Source organism: Durio zibethinus, chromosome 22 (genome assembly GCF_047325235.1).
Source record: "Durio zibethinus cultivar Kanyao isolate XHJ-2024 chromosome 22, ASM4732523v1, whole genome shotgun sequence".
NCBI classification, from domain to species: domain Eukaryota; kingdom Viridiplantae; phylum Streptophyta; class Magnoliopsida; order Malvales; family Malvaceae; genus Durio; species Durio zibethinus.
The window spans coordinates 22,711,901-22,726,752 of record NC_143183.1 but is presented as its reverse complement, the minus strand read 5'-3'; the positions used below and the strand labels follow the sequence as shown (position 1 = coordinate 22,726,752).

General features: G+C 33.5%; 3 protein-coding genes across 4 annotated transcripts; 2 read left to right on the top strand and 1 right to left on the bottom strand.

Annotated features, from left to right (window-relative positions):
• Window positions 1–240: 240 nt before the first annotated feature.
• LOC111306987 (Fcf2 pre-rRNA processing protein) lies at window positions 241–2,388 on the top strand. Of its 2 annotated transcripts, none has more exons than XM_089751603.1 (5): window positions 241–614; window positions 729–789; window positions 1,152–1,230; window positions 1,385–1,496; window positions 1,873–2,110. In XM_089751603.1, exons 1-5 carry the CDS (start codon window positions 379–381, stop codon window positions 1,979–1,981), a joined length of 597 nt encoding a protein of 198 aa, XP_089607729.1. In that variant the 5' UTR covers window positions 241–378; the 3' UTR covers window positions 1,982–2,110. The 2 variants fall into 2 exon arrangements, with proteins under 2 accessions (XP_089607729.1, XP_022760790.1); XM_022905055.2 differs by having other exon boundaries at window positions 243–614; window positions 1,152–1,226; window positions 1,381–1,496; window positions 1,873–2,388.
• Window positions 2,389–2,852: 464 nt separating this feature from the next.
• Window positions 2,853–8,387, bottom strand: PDK (pyruvate dehydrogenase kinase). The gene is made up of 6 exons (XM_022905048.2): window positions 6,450–8,387; window positions 5,432–5,690; window positions 5,102–5,282; window positions 4,760–4,907; window positions 4,385–4,598; window positions 2,853–3,099 (listed from the first exon to the last, which is right to left on the bottom strand). Exons 1-6 carry the CDS (start codon window positions 6,696–6,698, stop codon window positions 3,041–3,043), a joined length of 1,110 nt encoding a protein of 369 aa, XP_022760783.1. The 5' UTR covers window positions 6,699–8,387; the 3' UTR covers window positions 2,853–3,040.
• Window positions 8,388–11,232: 2,845 nt separating this feature from the next.
• LOC111306983 (putative plant SNARE 13) lies at window positions 11,233–14,807 on the top strand. The gene is made up of 11 exons (XM_089751432.1): window positions 11,233–11,367; window positions 11,495–11,684; window positions 12,051–12,143; window positions 12,250–12,343; window positions 12,615–12,652; window positions 12,893–12,990; window positions 13,461–13,540; window positions 13,624–13,680; window positions 13,764–13,856; window positions 13,945–14,019; window positions 14,410–14,807. The coding sequence occupies exons 2-11, from the start codon at window positions 11,605–11,607 to the stop codon at window positions 14,503–14,505; spliced, it is 804 nt and encodes a 267-aa protein (XP_089607558.1). The 5' UTR covers window positions 11,233–11,367; window positions 11,495–11,604; the 3' UTR covers window positions 14,506–14,807.
• Window positions 14,808–14,852: the final 45 nt, after the last annotated feature.

The window sequence follows — 14,852 nt, the reverse complement described above, 5'->3', positions numbered from 1 at the left end:
TTTAATTAATTTAATCGATTCAAAAAATCAATTATAATCACCATCTAATAAATCGCATCAAATTAATCAATTTTTTTTTATCAATTTTAATGAATTAAATCAATTTAAACAGATATTTACTCACACTTACTGCGACCCATCCAATTTCAATGTTCAGCGTTTCCATCTTCACTCATGTAATAATATTTTCTGTCAAAAAAAATATTTTATAACCATAATAATTAACATATACTCCTTTTTCCTTTTATTTCGAACAGAAAAAAAAGCTTAACTTAGGTTTTGTATAAACCAACACCAAGCCGCCATCCACTGCTATCTTTCCTCTCTGCCTCCCTCTGTTTCCTTTGTTTTCTTTTTCACATTCGCTTGCTTTAACAAATGCCGGAAAGCAAGCCGGTGATTGGTCTGACATGGGAGCCTAAGCTCCCTGTTTTACCTTTCCAATCTAAAACCTCGTCTGGGTCTATTTCTAAATCCCTGAATGATCCCCTAAACACTGCCCTTTGGAAACCCCATCAACACCTCATCGATGGCCTCTTTCTACCGCCTAATCATCCTTCGAAGCTTAACAAATTGCTCAGAAAGCAAGTCAAAGATACTGCTGGCGCTGCCTGGTATTCTATTCTTCAACCCTTTTTCTTTGCTATTTTTCCTCTTCTTTTCTTCCTTATCTTTCCTCTTTCTCTTTGCTTCCTCTGACATATATCTCACAATTCTTACTTTGCTAGGTTTGATATGCCTGCCCCAACTCTCACCCCTGAGTTGAAGAAAGATCTTCAATTACTCAAGGTGCTCTGCCCTTCGTTATTCCTCTTTTTTTCTTCTTTAATTTCGTTTGGTGGTGCTATGTTTATCTATTTGCATTTATTTGTTTATTTATGTTTGTCAATTGTGTCTCTTTGGGAACGTGCCTTTTTAAATGATGTTTTGTCATAGAGGATGGTGGATTGCCATAACATAAATTTACGTTTGGAATTAATGACCCTATCAAGATAATGAATTGATGTTTAGTTTCCATTTGACTTCACTAAAATGTTTTCCCTGGGAAATTATTACTTTAGAATCTTGTTTCTTAGGATTTTAAATGTTTCATGTCTTTCCTTGGATCCCAATTCTTGACTTTTGGCTACTTTTGTTTGTATATGGTACAGTTGAGGGGAGCCATTGATCCCAAGAGACACTATAAGAAGGAATCAAAATCCAAGGCACTGCCCAAGTATTTCCAGGCAAGTTTACTATTATAGGGTACTAAACTGATAGCATAGTGCATGATACTTGACACATTATGAATTTTTCTAATATTTTTATTTTCCTTTATGTTGTATGCATCCTAATTGGTTGATCTGCCACGCGTTCTAATTCTTTTTGACAATCAAGCAGGTAGGCACTGTGGTAGAATCTGTGACGGACTACTACTCAGGTAGAATGACAAAGAAGGAGAGGAAGCCAACCCTTGCAGATGAGCTACTTTCTGATCCAGCAGTTAAGCAGTACAGGTGAGATATCCGACCAACATCTTCCGTCTGAAGTCATTTGTTTCCAGTTAGATGCTGGATAGCATTATAGAATACCTGATTACTTGTTTGAACAAGAGTTTGGTCTTGAAAACACTATTTGATTTGTTTGGAGAAAAAAAAAGTTGTTCTCAAAATAGATGTCAGAGAACTCAGAATGGGAGATGTATTAGGGTGGGGAGGCCTTATATTAATGTCCAGGGTAATCTACAATTTGAAGGAAGGAGAAATACCATGTGTCTACTTTTTCATATTCAAAATGAAGTAGTTCTTATTTTGTTGTTGTTGTTATTATGGCCAGAATGCCTCTGCATAATAGTGCTGCACTTTTTCATTAACATGTGTCATCATTTTATAGGAAGCGCAAGGTTCAGGAGATTGAAGAACAGAATCGACCAGCTGGAAATGAGAAGTGGAAGATAAAAGGTCGTCAAACGTTCAAGCGGGCAAAGCAACGAAGGCACTGATGTTTTCATACTCTACCTTATCTTGGAATTTTGACTTTTCTGGATTACTGGAGTGGAAAGAAAGTTTATCTGTGAAATGTCCCAAGCAATAATTTGAACTATGGAGTCGTTTGAAGTGTCATACATACACATCGATGGGCTTTCAGGTTAAAATTGTGGGCTCCCACTAATGATTCTTCAGTCTGGATATTTTAGCATTTTGTTAGCGGAACAACTCTTTACACTAAACTGCAAGGCGCCTGAATGTATCAACCTTTATCTAGCAAATACTGTTTTGAATACTTGTTTACAACCTTCACTATTTGATGCTTAGTGAGATTTGTTTGGGGCTATGGAACACAAAACGATTTTATATCGAGCAAGGTCCACCCAAATTCAGATAAATACAAAAGTATTCCAATTTTCTAGCGACGGTGGACATTGGACTTAGACTGATGAATTTTCTTTGGTCATGGACTAACAATTTTGAGGCCACTTACAATTCCAAACGATGTCATATATATATATATATATATATATATATATATGTATGTATATGTATGTATGTATGTGTGCGCTCATGCGCATGCGTGTGTGTTAATAGAGAACCATAAAGTTATAATGATAAACGAAGTGCAGTGTGATCTGTTAAGAGTTAATAGAAATCTGTTGATAAAGTTAATAGTGTTTTAGTTATTAGAACTCAATTATTAGAAAGTAATAATGAATAATATAGCAAGGCATCTTAAACCATTCTTTTCTACTGCCGTTGCCAAAACACAGACTAGAGTAGCCTATCGTTTAGAATCCAATCAGATTATAGAAGGTTTATTTGGTGCCGAAGAAAATGTTAAAAAGTAGTAAGTTAATGATGGAGAAGGGAGCATCCAACTTATAAAAGCAGTAAAGAAGGGTACTTGCATTGCACCAACAGATGTAGAACGTGAATTTTCTACGAATATACAAGACCAACTGCCAATTTTATTGGAATAAAATTTGATAGCAATGCATTACAATTTCCCTAGATTAAATGTTTCCATGTATTAATTATGAATTTGCTTCTGCTTCTGACTGGAATAATCATGGCAAGGGTTCTTGTGAATCTCCCAAACGAGACAAATGAAGATACGCATCAGTCCCTGGACAAACAATTGAGAGAATTTTTTTGATGTGTTAATTAACTGGAAGAAAACAAAAACAAGTGAATCAATCCAGACCACCTAGGAAGTAGAAATAAACAAGCCAACTTAATGCAACTAGATCCTAACACCCAGCAAAGTCACAAACATTTTCTTCATCCCGAGGGAAAAGATAAAAGTAGTTATAATAAAACAAAGAGTATTCCAACTATTTATAAAATCAACAATAAAAAAATGGGTACAACTTGATAATTTGCTGTACAATGTCATCTATTGCTATCAATAATGAGAAACAGATAATTTTGAAAACTGTACCACATTAATTGCAGCCACAATTGCAACTAACCCAGCAGAGACAAACCAATAGGTAATGTCTAACAGTCAAAGTATAATGAAATGCAAGAAAAGTGGCTCTTCTGCATCTGCAAGACTGCAACAAACTGCTTGTTTTGCTATGCCTAATTGCCTATCAGTTGCTCTGCTACGAACTTTGAGTGCAAAGTTTTTTTCTTTCTATAAATTTTTTCCTTTTGGTACAAATGATAAAGTCTAATGGAAGATAGGAGTTTTCTTTTTTTTTTTGGACGGATGGGTAGAGATGAGATTAAAACCTTGGACTTCAACCCTCTTAAAGAGGGGCCATAAAAACACTAGGTAAAGCCTCGATTGTTGCTTTCTATTAACTTTGAGGATTTTGAGATTTAGAAAACGTGCCATCTTTAACAATGCAAACTCTTACCATTTATTGAGACTGCAAACCTATAAGAAAGTAATATTCTATAAAAATATAATACATGGAAATCTCAAATTTCTAAAGTTAAGATGGGACGAAATGCTTCACGAAACTCTCTTTGCATTAACTATTAGTTATGAGGTAATTCCCTGTTTGCAACATGAATAAAACTAGGACCTTCTAGTAATTCCTATTTTATAATTGCATTTTTTGTACTTGAAGATTATCAAGGTTTCTATACTGTCTTTCACACAGAAACACTGATATTGAAGCTCCTTGTTATTTCAATGTTACAGAAAATGAAAGTTTTGTTGCATAACGCAATACAGTTTCCCCTTGATGACAAGGGAAAACTTTCTAGAGCGAGCTCATGTCATATGATGGCACACAAAAATATATCAGCAAGAATACGTGCAAACATATGCAAACATAAGTGTGATGTCAATCAAATGCTTACAAGCAAAACAGTTCCATTGTCAAGACAGAGATTGACCTTAATGTCACAAGCAATTTAAGTGTTTATGCGGTCAAAATTTAGGAAACTGCACTCACCATATCCTTCCATAGAGATAACTTGAAGATCCCCTCCAAAATACCTAGCATACAAGCGGCTTATTGGTAACCCATAACCATATCCAGCCATTGTTACTGTATCAGCCGTTCCCAGATCTAAGTACTCATCCAATGGGTTTTTGGCAGTACTATAAAGGTATGTGAAAATTTTGGGAAGACCACTTCTTGGTATGCCGCCCCCCTCATCTGAGACCTATATTGCCAATGATACCAAGTCATATTCTTAGACAAAGACTGGAATCACATATCTATATGTTAGATGGTACATTTCAAAAACTTTAAATCCTCATGCCCTCAACCAAGATAAGAAATTTGCAAGAAATTCTATGGATAATGTTGAGCATGACAAACTACCTTTATAGTTACATCCTCAATTCCCTCAGCAACTATTATCCGTACAGGTGGTGCAATTTTATCTGAATCCATAAAACGCTCTTGGACAGCACGCAAGGAGTTTTTGACCAACTCAAATACCATAAGATGCAAGTGTGTTGGTACGTACCTGTTATGCAAGAAACAGATGATTCAGAGAACAGAAAGCAAAGGATCATTGATACCATAATTATGATTGAACTAAAGACCCAGAACAGCTCGAAGAATCCATATCTAAAAGTGTAGTGAAAATAAAAGAGATGAAAAATCTAGATGAAACTGAAATGAAGCAAACTCAACCAAAGTGAGATAAAATCAACTTACGGGAATGTAAAATTGGGATCACCATAGATATTAATATCAGGTGCACTTCCATACTCTCGCAAACAAATAGCACGAGCATCCTCACTAGCATTTTGTGCCACCTCCACTGGAGACATTTTTGTATGTATATAGCCCACACAATGTGGAGGAGGATTAGGGTTGTGCAACTCCACATGCTGCCCTGGTTTCACCAAATTTTAAACATGTGACAGTGTTTAAACCAGGCTCCAAGAAACAGTAACAAATGCAAAAATGAAAAATAGTTGCCAGTAGGTGTTGCTTCAAGAAAAGAACAGGTTATCATACTTAAGCAAATGAATTGAAACTAACCAATAAGCATGCGAATTCCAATTCTTGACATGTAAAATCGATCTAGAAACTGATGAATCTCATCAAGATCCTCATGAACAATCTTTGGATCCATGCCTTTCTTCAACTGTTGAACCCCCAAAGCCATCATAGGGACCACATTGTTGTGTCTCACCTTGATAGCCTTGATCATTTGTGTAAATTCCTTCTCATCATTTGTATCCTTAATCTCAGGAAAAGATCTTAAGTCACGAAAGGAATCCAAATACCAGTCTCGCACCTAAGAATGACGAGTAAATGAGTTATCACTTCAGATCTTCAAAATTTAAGACTTGATCTATCATCTTGTAAACCATCTCTTAATTCAAAACAAAATCCTCCCCCACATAGCAAGTAATCCGAGGGTCAAATTGAACGGAGAAGAGTTAGATGAAAAAACAAACCAGATTTAAGTGAAATTACGCTGATTTTAGATTCTATTGCAAGAATATGATTCCAAGATGAGGTCAGATAGTACGATGAGAGCAGGTAGAAAGCAAAGCAGCATGCAGAAATGAAATCAGAATGTTCTCAGATAAGTACCGTTTAAGTAACATATCTGTCTAAAAAAAGATGGCCTGAAGAGATAAATCAGGGTATAAAGAATTTATCAATGATTCCATTAGAGGCCCTAAAAAGTCCGCAGTTAGCAGCAAAGCAGGCATATGCTTGTATGGAAACGTATGTAAAGGGTATGTAAAGGGCATGGAAGACCGCGCAACAAATAAATTGAAAATCAGAAGGCAGAGACAGGAAGAATCTCCGTGTACAGTAAAAATGAATTAGAACTAATTATTTAATTAAAGGCTAAGATCCAGCATGCAGAATCAGATATTCAAAGGAGAAAAAGAAAAAGAAAGGCCAGAGAAGTTGAAGTTGTGATAAATACTCATTTTGGCAAAATGAAAAATCAGAACTTTGACACCAAAAATGGAGCAGTGGGTTGTAGAAAATAGCAGGAACGCATGGAAGACATGAAATTGAAAGAAAAAGAAGGAACCTTCAAAACAGCAGGCTTGTCAGAAAGGCCATAAGGGAGGGTCTCGAGCTCAATAGCTCTCCGGGCAATCCTAATGGGGAGCTCCTTGTGGAGAAACTGACCCGAAATCAACAAGTTTCGTTCAGTGGGTTTGGACCCAAACTCCATCATGTACCTCAAGCTGACCCCTGTCTGCTTCATGCAACCCCATTTCTGAACCTCCTCTATTAAGCTCTTGGAGAAAGACTCGCACGCTTTCTTAGCCGCCATCAGGTACGATTACAATTCAGCTAGACCTTGAGACCTTTCAGCCAGGCGAGGAACGTGCAATTCCAGAAATCTTGTGCAGGGAATGCCAAACCAACATAGATGATTGAAGATTATACAGAACCGGAAACACCCAAAATTTTAATGGGATAACGTAACGTCCGATAAAATATATAAACCAAGAGAGAGGGAGAGAGAGAATGAAAAAAAAAAAAAAAACAAAGAAAAGAGAAAAGGAAAAAGAGTGGACAAGTGGGTTACGTCTGCAGGAGGTCCTTCTTCATCTCCTCTGCCTCTACCTCAATTAATCAAAGTTTAGAATTTTACTACTCGTACTAGCATGGGAGCTAAGGCCTTGCCTGGCCTGCCCAGGTGAAAACTGAAAACCTCTGGTCCTCTGGTAACTGTTAATAGTAAAAATGTGCGATGGTGAGTGGTGGTGACCGAATCAATTAATAGCTGTTATTTCTGTGGGTTTAACACCTGGAGACGTTCAGATTAATACGGAGTAATTTGTTTTTCTCTTTTTTTTTTTATTTAAAACACTTTGGTTTTATTGGCTAATGATTCTGAATATTCGATGTGGACAAAGCCCCATGTTTCAGTTGGTTTGTTTAAAACAATACTACTTAGTACTTTATTAGTGGTTGTAACTCCGAAGCCAATTCTTTCTCCCCAACCCCAACTGTTTTATTTGTTTCTCCGTTCAACTCCGTGTTTTCTTTTCCTCGGCGGCCATTTATCATCTTAATCCCGTGACTACGTTATCATCAACATAACATAAAGAAGCTTTTTCCATTGTTGTGTTGTGTTACTTAATATTCAAGCAGATGCTTTTTAATGTTATTAGTAACAGTGCTCTTCCTATCCTTTGAGAAATTTAGTTTTTATATTACATTACTGAATTTAACATCAGCTACAAATCCTGCCTAATATTTCTTTTTGTATAATTTCTAAATTTTTTGATTGGATTGCTAAGAGTAGAAAGCTTCCTTGTTGGTTGTTATACTCTTGATTCTTTAATATCTCCAAGGAAGATGCTGATTTGATCTTCTTCTTCTTTTAATTTTGTAATAAAAGCATGTATGACATGAATTCGGATTTGAAACTAGTGTTTGATTTTAGTTTTGAAGGATTCATAGTTTAATTATTTCAGAATTTATTAACGAGGAATAGGGATCCATGGGTGGAATCGATATCACCAAAGCAATTTTTGGCTCGAACTAGAAGAGGGGGAAACTTGTAGGAGCAAGTGATGAGAACCATAATTTGCAGCCTTGGTTAGGTTATGTTTATTTGATTTGAATGTGACCGCATGAAGCCGGCGAAGGCAATCATCAACTGCTGTAATAGATAGCATAAAAGAATCCAATAGATATCCAGCCAGCTTGTGGCGTGAGTGAAATCCTAGCTAGTGATTCACGGGATGTCCTTTGCCACAAGCTCTAAATTAGGACAGAGACCGCCTTCACTTTTTCTTCAACTTGTCCTGGTCATTTCAAAAAGGCAAAGTGAAAATACATCCACTCCGCACCACATATCTTTTTCCGTCCCGCAAACGTTGAAAAACAATGACCCAGATTCAATCTTCTTTGCTGTGAATTTCTCCCTAATTTAACTGTTGCCTACCAAGCTCTTTTATTTGACTTTGAAATCATATATCCAATTCATCTGATAAAGGGAGGTGGCGATAAGGCCGATGCTGTAAAGAGCAAAGTCAATATATAGGATAATGCACCACCCAAGTCCAGGAATGCAGCGGTTGGAGCAACGTCTCCGTCTCTTCCTGCAAAAGACTTGTTAATAGAGTTGTTACAAAAGTGTGAAAGTATAAATCAACCCCGTCAAAATATAATCTTTTGGCCATGTGGATATCGCTGGGATTTATTTCCATGAGAAAACCATCAAAATATTATCATTCATCAAACCTCAACTTGAGTCTGACGTCTCACATAACCTTCTAGTTGTACAAGAAATAATTCTCCATTTGCGCTGCTCCATAGCTCATGGCTTTCTATATATATATAATATATATATATATATGACTCTTAGTTCATGTTCGTTTAATAATCAAGGGTTTAATATTTGATACTCTATACAATTGATCCTCACTCAATGATAAGATTGTATATTGGATTATACTAGCTAGTGTAAGCTGCATGTATGTGGATGCAATTTTTCTTATCAAATTATCACTTAACAAACATTATTAGTAACAGGTATCAAATTTCCGGAAAAAAGAGTTATGGATGTTTAACCCAATTATTCAAGAAACACAAATGCACTTGCTAGTAAATCTTCTACAACCATAACAAAGAAGACTGGAAAACACAAAAACATGATGACATATATGTGCATGTGTGTGTGAATGTGTATATATATATATATATATATATATATATTAATGTGTCATCTGTATTTTGTATATATGAAGATTCACATTCAACCTATAAAATATTATTTATTTTAATTTAAAAATTTTACGATTTTATCTTATAAAATATATTTTACAGATTTAAATTTAAGTCATTAATATATATATATCATATTATAATCACATATTCTTTTAATGTAAAATTAAAAACGTCACAATATAATTTATTTTAATTCAACTAATTTTAATCTCATGTGGTGCACAACTTATTTTTGTGTTAAATATAAGAATAGAAGCATAAGAATAAAAACAAAAAATGTACAATAAAAATAATTTAAATTAATAAAATAAATATATATTTATGATTTAGCATATAAATTCTTAAGATAAGATAAAACAGAGAAGAAAAGAAAAATCATGAAATGAAAACGTAAAAGAATTGAAAATTATAGTAAACACTTTTACTTTGATAAGGCACGTAAGTGAACTTTGAATTACACTTGGTATTACAAACTACCGTATAATAGTCGTCAAAATATTTACACGCTAGTGAACTTTGGATATATAACTTTTTTTTTAATTAAGACATGACTTTGGACCTCCATATATATCAAATATAAATATCTCATTCTAAGATAAAACACATATTATTACGCGTGGAGAATTAAAAAGAAAAAAAAAAAAAACTATGATTCATAAAAGGTAAAAGTTTTTTTGTCAGAAAAAGAAACATAGTCATTCTTTCTCTTTAATAAAAAAGTTTTTCAATTCATTTGCTAACACAAAGGCAAAAATTTTCACCTGATTCTTAGTTTCTTTTTTATAAAAAAACAAAGATCGAATAATTATGACTAACTACTTGTTTTCATAATTAATAATAATAAAAAAAAAACACGCAATAATAAAGTGTTTCTTCTGAAAAGAAAAGATTACATGAGAGAAAGAAATGCTCAAGAGGCAATATAAATTGATTAAATGGGAATTGTTTAATCTTGCTAAAAATATTGCAAACGGTCGAAATTTGTCCTAAAGCCAACTAATAAAACATAAACTAAACAACCTAATAAACTTGCCTCCAAACAATAAAAAATGATTGAACAAATCATTTCATTTTGTATATATGCATAACTAGCCTTAAGATGGTAAAACTATTAACATATCTTAAATTGATAAAAACCAAGAAAACTACCTAGGAAATATATAATAATAAATAGTTTGTTTTTAAGCTTTAGAGTATCAAGCAAATTTAATCTCTGTTTTTTTTTTTTTTTTTGTTAAAATAAATTATTTTATATTTAATAGATATTTAATTTTTTATTATTTTATATTTAAATTAATTTTTTTATTTATTATCAATTAATTTTAAATTAAATGTTTACTTCCCTTTGTCCGGTTTGTTGGTCGGCTCATCTCAGCTCCGGCTAGCTAGCGCAATTATTCCAACCCAAAATTTGGTCATCATTTTATATTAATTAATTCTATCTATGTATTTTCCAACCACCCCATACTCAGTCACACCTCAGCTCTTAAATAAACAAATTGAAATCCCCTATATAAATATCTGCTCTATAACGTTATATTCTATTCTCCTCAAATTCAACTCTCATTTTTTTCTGCCTACTTTGTGTTTAAATATAATTTTTAATTACACTTCCAAATACAAAAAAATTAATGTGGAATAACATAAAATAAAACTATTGCAATTTGTATTTGACTTAATATTATTATTAGTATAATTATTTATTATTAAGTGCTACTACACCTTTTTTTTTTCTTTTTTATTCCATGTTAACTTTAATTATTGTTTTTACTAAATACTTAGTTTATACTTTTGACTTAAATTTTAAAGTTTATTGTCAATGTTAATATTCGGTACTTAGTTACCGACTTTTAAAAAGGAATTAAAAAGTTAATCAGTTTTGTCAATAAAATTATTTATTATATTATAGATATATATATATATATATATGCATTAATAAAAAACACGTGTCATAAGTTAGACTATCCTTGTCAAAAAAAAAAAGAGTTATCCACGTAATAGGTAAGAATAAAAATTTTTTCCTTGGAAATTTTTATATTTATATATTTATTAATATAAAATATAAGATTAGGAATATATATATATATATATATTCACTAGTAGTAGGTATTAGTAGTTAATACATACGATGATAAATAATAATACAAGTAAATTCATAAATAAATTAATATAGTTGCCAGAGCAGATAGAGAGAGACAGGACAGCAATTCTCTCTTTCTCTCTCTTCGTTAAACTTGCATTCCTTTTGTGGTTACTTGGTAATTGTAGTTTCATTTTCTATCGTTTATTTGTCTTTCTATTCCTAACAAATTTCTTTCTCTTTCTAATTTTCTCTCCTTTTCTTCTTCTCTTTTCCTTTGACAATTAAAAAAAAAAAAAATACAGCGTGATAGAGTGAGTGGTTAGGGTTTAGAAAGTTGGTAAAGTGGGGGTGGGTTGAAGGAGTAGCCGAGAAGTACGTTTAGGAAATTGAAATTGAAGGATCTGCAAACGACATGGCCACCACGGAGTTGCAGATGAGCCCTCAGTTGGAGCAGATCCATGGTGAAATTCGCGATAATTTCCGTGCCCTTGCGTATGTCTTCCCTTCCTTTTGAATCAGTCTTTCTCCTGCAACTTTAATCAACTAGTTTACTTGTAAAATAATTTAGATAATTAGGGGATTGTTGTTGTTGTTGTTATTATTATTATTATGTAATCCGCAATCAAAACTCTCTTTTGCTATTTACATTTAGGTTTATCAGCTCAACTTAATCTTTCACAGCTTCAATTACAATATTCTTATATCATGTTATCTCCATGCCCCCTCAACTTGAAAGTGTTAAAAAAAGTTTAACTTTTTTATTCACAAGAGAAAAGATTTCAACCTTGTTGTTTAGAGTTGTTCTTCCAACGCCTAAATTCATAAATATTACATAAACCTGTGATGCATTGCCTTCAGAAATGGCTTCCAGAGGCTGGATAAGATTAAAGATTCCAATAGGCAAAGCAAACAGCTGGAAGAGCTTACTGCCAAGATGAGGGAATGTAAAAGGTATGCCCTATCTTTTCTATTATTCGCATAAAGTTATAGTAAATCAGATATCTCATTCTTCTCGCTTATAAATTTTTAAATATTAACTTCAAATGAGTTGCTGCAGATTAATCAAGGAGTTTGATCGTGAAATTAAAGATGAGGAAGGTAGAAATCCTCCTGAACTGAATAAGCAACTCAACGATGAGAAGCAGTCTATGGTAAGTTCTTTTGTGTGCCTTACATTTTCTTACTGTTGGCAACGAAATGCATATGTGTGATAGAATGTTTTAGTGCCGCGGAAGTGTGCAAGTGCTTTTCAGTATCACATTTTAAAATGCATAAATTGGGAGAAGTAAAAAATGCCCTTGTTAAGAGAAGATAAAAGCGGATAGTCATATTGGTTTTTTGGTGGAAAATTTATCTGCTTTTAATATATTTTCTTTTCATGTTATGGCTTTTAATGAGTTCTTTTGTTCTGTACTTTTGCAGATCAAAGAACTGAATTCCTACGTGGCATTGAGGAAAACGTAAGTTGGCTATTGTAAAGGGAATAGTGGTGAATTTTAAGTTTTTCCTTCTGGAGTTCAATTTTTTATCTAGGATAATGCCAGTTGTGTTGTGAAGTTTGGAGAGTAGATCAGTCTGAAAATTGGCCCTCCTAACGTAGGATGAAACCAATTCTTGAGTAATAGAATTCAGCTCATAAAATCCAATGAGATTGGCTTTTATTTATGTAATTTTCATGGCTTTTTTTTCTATAACTGCAGATACATGAATACCCTTGGTAACAAGAAAATTGAACTCTTTGATATGGGAGCTGGAGTCAGTGAACCTACGGCAGATGATAATGTTAAAGTGGCATCATGTAAGATCTTTCTGCTTTTCAGCCTCCATTGATTTTTTATTTATATGGTATGTTTACTTGGTATCAAGACTTCTTAGTTATGAAAATGATGGGTATGCTTTTGTCACCTGCTATTGTGATTTTTTTAATTTGATATATATAAATATATTCTAATTTAAAGCATCTCGTATCAATTATAATTATGTTGATTTAGTTGATTTTGGATTTTATGATGCTATATGCATTTTTAATCAACTCCTGTCTAGAAACTGGGATGTGAAGTCTTCTTAGAATGTTGGATGGTAGACTCGTAAGTGTGGATGGCTGACTTTGGATGCTACACCATAATCAATCTAATCCATGATATTGACTGAAATGATGAATTCATGATGTTGACTGAAACAATGAAATTATAAGAAAATAATCGCAACATGTAGGTTATCTGTACTTTTTGAACAAATTATCTTAGTACTCCATGGCTTGCTCTGCAGCTATGTCAAATCAAGAGCTCGTTGATCATGGGATGAAGACAATGGATGAGACTGATCAGGCCATTGAACGCACAAAAAAGGTAAAGCCGATTTCTGTACAATTTTACATGCTTCAGCTTAATTGTACCATTCTTCTTTTGTTTCTTAACTTTGGGATTGACAGGTTGTTGAACAAACAATTGACGTAGGAACTCAAACTGCTGTTACTCTAAAGGGCCAAGTAAGTCAGATTAAGTAGTCTTTTTTTTTTTTTTTTTCCTTTTCAAGCTATTGTGTTGCATATACTGATAGGAAGTTATACAGACTGAACAAATGGGCCGTATTGTAAATGAGCTCGATACAATTCAGTTCTCAATTAAGAAAGCATCCCAGCTGGTGAAGGAGATTGGTAGGCAGGTTAGTTGATTCTTAGCACTCTAAATGCAACTTTTGTTCCATTTGACTATTTTTCTGCCATATTTAAATATCTTTCTTCTCCCTCCAGGTGGCCACTGATAAATGCATCATGCTATTTCTATTTCTTATCGTATGTGGTGTTATAGCGATCATAGTTGTGAAGGTATTCTTTTTTGCTTATTGATTTCAAATTCTATAGCTTGATAAAATTACTGACTTATTGGGGTGGAGGTTTTGAGGTGTGTTTTGGTGTATATTTTGAACTGAAGTTTTTGAAAAGAAAGTATGTGTGGGGACTTGACCTCCGGGGTTGTTTGCCCCAAACATATTCAAATGCTGTACCTTCTCTTTTGTGGTATGGCAAGAAGGAAGTTTTCAATGTGAGAAATGTTTGTCACAAGTTATGATTAAATACTTGCGGTAAACCTAAGCTATTCAGTGGTTGTGTTCTTTTAAGTACATTTAAGAGATAGATTCACATTCATTCTTAACAATGCATGTCATAGTAGAGTGGAAATTTTTCATTTTCTGATTGCAATGTGGAAAATTTCAGATTGTCAATCCGAACAACAAAGATATAAGAGATATTCCGGGATTGGCACCTCCAGCACCTTCAAGGAGATTGTTATATCTAAGGGACCTGCAATAAAAGATGATCATTTCAAACAAGGGAGTGGATTCCGTTTATGCTTTGAGTGAGTTTTCAAAATTTTTTTTTAATCATCGATTCTTGACTGAGATGTGCATATTCGGTTTGTGATGTCTGTGTAAATCATGTGGGAGCAGTTATTGAATTATTTTGAATGAGATGCCATGTTTCTTTGGATGAAAACTTTGAAGATTGTTGTAGTGTTAGAAATAACAAACTCAAGTCTGAAGTGATTACATATATGTAGATGTCCTTTGAGGAGATGTATTCTATTTTTAAAAGTATACATTTATGAATTTCCATCTCTTGACTTATAAGGCATACAAGGTCGACTCAGTTGGACAATC

What these genes read in the sequence shown, in the direction of transcription:
- LOC111306987 (XM_022905055.2), top strand. Translation starts at nt 379, where the DNA reads ATGCCGGAAAGCAAGCCGGTGATTGGTCTGACATGGGAGCCTAAGCTC. An exon ending in GATACTGCTGGCGCTGCCTG is followed by an intron (nt 615 to 728) that starts GTATTCTATTCT and finishes TTACTTTGCTAG; the next exon opens with GTTTGATATGCCTGCCCCAA. An exon ending in CACTGCCCAAGTATTTCCAG is followed by an intron (nt 1,227 to 1,380) that starts GCAAGTTTACTA and finishes ACAATCAAGCAG; the next exon opens with GTAGGCACTGTGGTAGAATC.
- PDK (XM_022905048.2), bottom strand. Translation starts at nt 6,698, where the DNA reads ATGGCGGCTAAGAAAGCGTGCGAGTCTTTCTCCAAGAGCTTAATAGAG. An exon ending in TGGAATTCGCATGCTTATTG is followed by an intron (nt 5,283 to 5,431) that starts GTTAGTTTCAAT and finishes TGGTGAAACCAG; the next exon opens with GGCAGCATGTGGAGTTGCAC. An exon ending in GATCCCAATTTTACATTCCC is followed by an intron (nt 4,908 to 5,101) that starts GTAAGTTGATTT and finishes CTTGCATAACAG; the next exon opens with GTACGTACCAACACACTTGC.
- LOC111306983 (XM_089751432.1), top strand. Translation starts at nt 11,605, where the DNA reads ATGGCCACCACGGAGTTGCAGATGAGCCCTCAGTTGGAGCAGATCCAT. An exon ending in ACGATGAGAAGCAGTCTATG is followed by an intron (nt 12,344 to 12,614) that starts GTAAGTTCTTTT and finishes GTACTTTTGCAG; the next exon opens with ATCAAAGAACTGAATTCCTA. An exon ending in TAATGTTAAAGTGGCATCAT is followed by an intron (nt 12,991 to 13,460) that starts GTAAGATCTTTC and finishes CTTGCTCTGCAG; the next exon opens with CTATGTCAAATCAAGAGCTC.